This window comes from Primulina eburnea, chromosome 15 (assembly GCF_022965805.1).
Source record: "Primulina eburnea isolate SZY01 chromosome 15, ASM2296580v1, whole genome shotgun sequence".
Classification (NCBI taxonomy): Eukaryota; Viridiplantae; Streptophyta; class Magnoliopsida; order Lamiales; family Gesneriaceae; genus Primulina; species Primulina eburnea.
The window spans coordinates 6,028,245-6,034,061 of record NC_133115.1 but is presented as its reverse complement, the minus strand read 5'-3'; the positions used below and the strand labels follow the sequence as shown (position 1 = coordinate 6,034,061).

Here is a 5,817-nt window from a genome sequence, read left to right as displayed (position 1 = left end):
AGTCGCAGGCCGTGACAATAATAGTTAATGCATGTTAAGGATCCGATATAAGGATATCAATTCCAACTTAGGTGACTCGTCCGCATCGAGATAAAACAAACACATAAGTATGATCCAGTATAATGATGGAGGAGTACTTGGTACTGGCTATTAATGCATCGTCTAAACTGGTATAGTCAATATGAAAAATATACAATGCAATTATTTGTGAGATAAATTAAAATATTTGTAAGCCATAAGAAGTACTTAAGTTTTGCAGCATGTATATCTTCAATCTCAAATTTATATTTATATTTCAAACCATTTGTGATAGTGTTAATTAGTATAGTTATCTCAATTATTTGATACTTGTACAGACTGAGTGCGGAGTAACAATTCACGTTTTGGGCTAAAAATTCGTTAAGATTGTATTTTGATCCATAAATTTGAAGCTAAACATTTCAAATCGATAATAACAAACACTAGTTTGTTGGGGCAAATTTACTTTTCAATTGATTTCAAATCTCAAATAGTTATTTTTTAGGTTGCGTTTAAATCGATAGTTTGTTTTGAACAGATCTCTTGTGAGACGGTTTCACGAATCTTTATCTATGAGACGAGTCAACCCTACTGATATTCACAATAAAAAATAATATTCTTAGCATAAAAAAGTAATATTTTTCATTGATGACCCAAATAAGATATTCATCTCACAAAATACGACCCGTGAAACCGTCTCACGTAAGTTTTTGACTTGAGAAGTAAGACTAACCATGAACTTCAAATCAACCACCTATATATTTATATAATATTTCATATTAGAGTAGGTCTATTGTGAATGAAAAAAATTTGTGTGAGACGGTCTCGTGGGTTATATTTTATGAGACGGATCTCTTATTTGGGTCATCCACGAAAAAACATTACTTTTTATGCTAAGAATATTACTTTTTATTGTGAATATCGGTAGGGTTGATCCGTCTCACAGATAAAGATTTGTAAGACCGTCTCACAATTGCTTCACTGGAACTATAAAATACATTTAACTATGTAAGGCCCGAGAATTTGATTACCGTAATTTGAGATTAATCTGAAATGATTTATTGAGTAATTACGGTAATTATAGATGAAAAGTATTAGACCGGAAAAGACGAGAAAAGACGCAAAATATGTGCGAGGGAGGTGCCATTCGCGCACATGCGCGATCTGGTGCGCACACATGCGCGGGTTTGGCAGAAGACCTTGCGCATATGCGCGGCGTGAGTGCGCGCATATGCGCGGCATGTCCAGTAGCCAAGGTAAATGTGCAGAAAGCCTCGCGCATATGCGCGGCGAAAGGCGCGCATATGCGCGAGTCAGGGGAGGTACGAGACAGTAGGTCTCGCGCATATGCGCGACTTATGTGCGTGCATATGCGCGAGTAGTCCAGTAGCCGGACAGTGCTTCCGGTGCATATGCGCTGATTTTGGACGCGCATATGCAGCGCATATGCGCCAGTCGTGCAGAACAAGAACATGCCACGTTTATGGCATGCACGAGTTATGTATATATATATATATATATATATATATATATATATATATATATATACACACACACACACACACATACAAACGTTAATCCATATAAAACCGAGACAATTGAGGGGAGAAGTGTTAAGTTTTCTTCAAAGATTATTATCGTGATTTGTGAGAACTCCGTCCGTCTGATTTCTAATCCGACTTCAGTACTGTATTCTTATCAATGCAGGCTACAACTGGACGTAAGTTTTGCTACGTTCTGACATGTTTTGAAATTATATTGTTGTCAGAATTGAATAGGAGTCATATATGATGTTCTTGACATAGTAGACATCGTATAATTGAAGTCATATTAAAGAACGGAATGTTTATGGAATTGTTATGATTTTTGGATTCAATTTGACTGAGATTTCATATCAGATGTGTATTGTTATTGCGAGTATGAGTTGAACTGATACCGATTATGAGTTCTGGTATTATATCTGTGATGTTGAGACTGACGGGATTATTGAGACTGTATTGTTATGCCGTCGAAATATCAGTTGATTGATATTGATCAGAGTCGCTATTGATTTAGATTGCATCTTGATTCGATATTGATCAGAGTATATTTCGATTTGAGTATTGATCAGAACAGGTGATGAATTGAGTTGTGTATTAATATTATACCTATTCGATTGTCATTGCCAGATTGGAGATGGACAGAATTGACTTCGGAACTTCGTCTTCGTCAGAGCGAGAAAAAGGTATAAATTAATGTTGAGTTGGGATTGTACAACTCGAGTGAGGTTTGACTCGAGTTTCCCTAAATCACATACTTTATTTTATCGCATAGGTAAATGAATTGATATGCTTGTTTTCTTGATTAATAGATAGCAGGTATTAGACGAGTAATCTTGTGACAGAAATGCCTGGTAGTGGCGGGATCGCCACAGGCACATTGCACGATGTCACAAGATAGTGGGTTGGCAATAGTGCCAAAGTCTGTCACCGGAGCTTTTTCTATTACTGGTGATCGATGTTATATCGATGTGGATAGAATAAGAGCTTCCTCTATTACTGATGATCGATATTATATCGATGTGGATAGAATCAGAGCTTCTTCTATTACTGGTGATCGATACTAACTCGATGTGGATAGAATCAGAGCTTTTTCTATTACTGATGATCGATACCATATCGATGTGGATATAATCGGTATTTCTTCTATTACTGGTGATCGATATGGAATTCCAACATTTAGAAATCGGGATCCCTAGGCTAGGATTGAGTCTAGTCTAAAACGTAGAGTCACGAGTTTAAGTGACAGTTATATCGATTTATATTGATTGATGTTAATTTATGTCCCTGATGATGGTACATGTTTAGAATAGGAACTATTCTTGATATTGATTATGTTACATGTTATGAATAATTGATTCATGCTCTGACTTTCATACATATTATGAATGTCTGTTATATGCTTTTATATTATTTATATGACTACATGTATACATGGTTTATACTGAGAATATAATTCTCACCGGAGTTAACTGGTTGTTGTCTTGTTTGTATGTGTGCATGGCAACAGGTGAGATAAAAGCGGGGTCAGGACAAGAACGAGGCTGGACTAGATAGCGTGGAGATCCGGGCTCAAAAACAACTTAGGATTCAGCACTGATATGTAGTTGAACCTAATTAGATTATTGTAGATAATACAATATTTGTATGTTTATGTTTATTATGTAATTTAAATTTAATTTCATTACGTTTCCGCTTTGCATTTTAAAAAAATTTTAGACCCTGTTTATTAGAAATGATTAAATATTCCTAAAGACAATTAAGGAATGAATTAGCGTCCGGATGGGTCCCCACAAACTATATTTGAACTCGATGAATTTGAAATTTATCAATTCAAATATAATCTTAAGTTATTAGGTGTTATGATATTCTGGGGGAAACTATCTATTCCATTTAAACATAAATTTAGAAAATTAATAATTTTGGGGGAAACTATCATTCACGAATCCTGATTTCAACTATTACATCTGTCCGTAAATAAATTTAATCCATGATAAGAGTCTTGTGATCTGCAATGATCACTCTGGAATGCACAAAATCAATTTTTGGGGGTTTCTTTCCATAAATATGACACAAGAAAAACAGTAATAATTCATGATCAAACCTCTGAATGAATTTCTACTTCCCCGGCACCACCGTAAGGCCTCCATTTAACAAGAGCTGAAGCACGGCGAATTTCAGCTCAGTTTCCCTCAGCAATTCATCATCCGTTTGCGCCCCCACAGTCACGTTAGGTTGCATCCCAGAAGCCACGCACTCCAAGTGTGTTCCATAATTGCACTCGTGGCAATAGTAGACCCAAGCCATCTCGTGCACCGGGTTCTTGCATACATCGCACATGAACACCACTTCTTGACTCGTGTTCGCGGCTGGGGATGAGTAGTAGAGCTTCAAAGGATGCTTGTGATCTTGTCTGGTCACCGTTTCGGGCCACGTGATGCAATCGATGTGGAGATCGTAGGAGCAAGTCGTGCAGTGGTAGGTGAAGGCTTTGCCGTCTTTGAGACAGGCGTTGCAGGTGAACCCGTCTTTGTACGGTGGGGCTGTGAGGAGGGTGAGAGGGTGTTCGAGGTGGCATTTATGGCGGACTTCGGTTGGGGAGTCGAAGCAGGCTTTGTGGAGGTTGAATGTGCAGTTGGCTTCGGTGCAGCAGTAGGCTGAGCCGGAGAGTTCGCATTCGCATGCGGAGCATACTTTCGCGTTCTTCTTCTCGAGTTCCATGGGTTGAAGAACGTGGGGGTGGCTGAAATGCTTTATCAGTGAGGGTGGTTTTGGTAGAGACGTGCTTGGGGTCGGTGGAGAAGCTGATGGTGGCGGTTGCGGTGGGTTGGTGTTGGGGTAACTTGCCGGGGGAGTGTACGTCTGTGTTGGCGCCTGAGGAGGAGGAGTGGCCGTGATGGAAGTCAACGGAGGAGTATAAATCGGCATAGCTGGTGGCGGGAGCGATGGTGGATTAGTTGTGGGAGTGGTGTCCACCGGCAGATTGAAACTCGGCTGTGGTGGACTCGGTTGGGGATAACCCGGCAGTGGACTAGATTGAAAAGGTGGCGGATTCGGTTGAGGATAACCCGGCAAAGGACCGGCTTGCACAGGCGGCAGATTTGGTTGGGGATAACCCGGCAAAGGACTAGACTGAGTAGGCGGATACATAGGAGTTTGAGGTGTGGATGCAGGAGGGGCATAATTTGGTGATCCATTCGGTAGCATAGGATTAGGATTGGGATAAGTTGGAAAAGGATTGCTTTGTAAAGGGGGATAAGTAGTAGCACCCTGAGGCTGGCTAAAACATGGGATATCACTTGGATTGTGAGGAGGATTATAATTAGGATAAGGGTTCGTCTGGATCGGAGGATAGATCGGATTGGTAATAGTAACATTCGATTGGGATGTATAAGGAGAGGGATAAGGATTAGGATTATTACTAGCACAATGGATATGAAGATCAAAGTCACATTCCGCACAACCATATGAGAATCCATTTCCGGCAATATGGCAAGAATTGCATATAAACGTATTGGAAGGATAGGTAGGATAAGGCATCAAGGTCAGAGGATGAACGGGGTGAGTCGGGTTTCTGAGGGATCGAGTGGCTCGATAACAATGCTCGTGGAGGAAGTAACTGCACTGCCAGCATGCGTAGACGTTGCCGGTTCCGGGCGTTTTGCAGCCGGAGCATTGGACTTGGGATCCTTGTTGCACCTGGTGAAAAACTAGGCTATGGGTGTGGCTAAAATGCTTGAACTCCATTTCTCTCCCTGTTTCTTGTTTGATTCTTTTCTTTTTATCTTTCTGCTTGTGATGAATTGGTGGATTGAAATTGGATATATACAAAGTTTTTGTGAGAGAGTAGTGATCAAGTTGGGAGATTTAATAATGTGAAAGAGCTTGGATCACGGCCAACTTGGGAGATTTTTTAATTGGTGAGAGTTGAATATGGGCACCTCTCTATGGTTGACGTTGACTCGCCATTTTGAGTTGACTGACTTTATTGGTTTATTGTTTATTTGTTTACTAGTATTTTTACAACTTTCGTGTTTGGCCTTGTCACGTTGTGAGATGGGAGCGTATAGATATCTGATATTGTTTCATGACAATAAACCTTGCAATGGTTGAAAATATAATATTAAAATATGTATGTTGAATGTTGAATGTTGAAAATTAGGTAAAATTAGATGTTGAATATTGAAAATTAGTGTGTGATGATGTATGTAATGAGGTAATTTATTTTGGAATATTTGTATATGAAACTCTATAAATAGAG

General features: G+C 39.5%; 1 protein-coding gene across 1 annotated transcript; it reads right to left on the bottom strand.

Annotated features, from left to right (window-relative positions):
* Nucleotides 1–3,473: 3,473 nt before the first annotated feature.
* Nucleotides 3,474–5,444, bottom strand: LOC140814481 (uncharacterized). Its single transcript, XM_073173486.1, has one exon. The coding sequence runs from the start codon at nucleotides 5,301–5,303 to the stop codon at nucleotides 3,675–3,677; it is 1,629 nt and encodes a 542-aa protein (XP_073029587.1). The 5' UTR covers nucleotides 5,304–5,444; the 3' UTR covers nucleotides 3,474–3,674.
* Nucleotides 5,445–5,817: the final 373 nt, after the last annotated feature.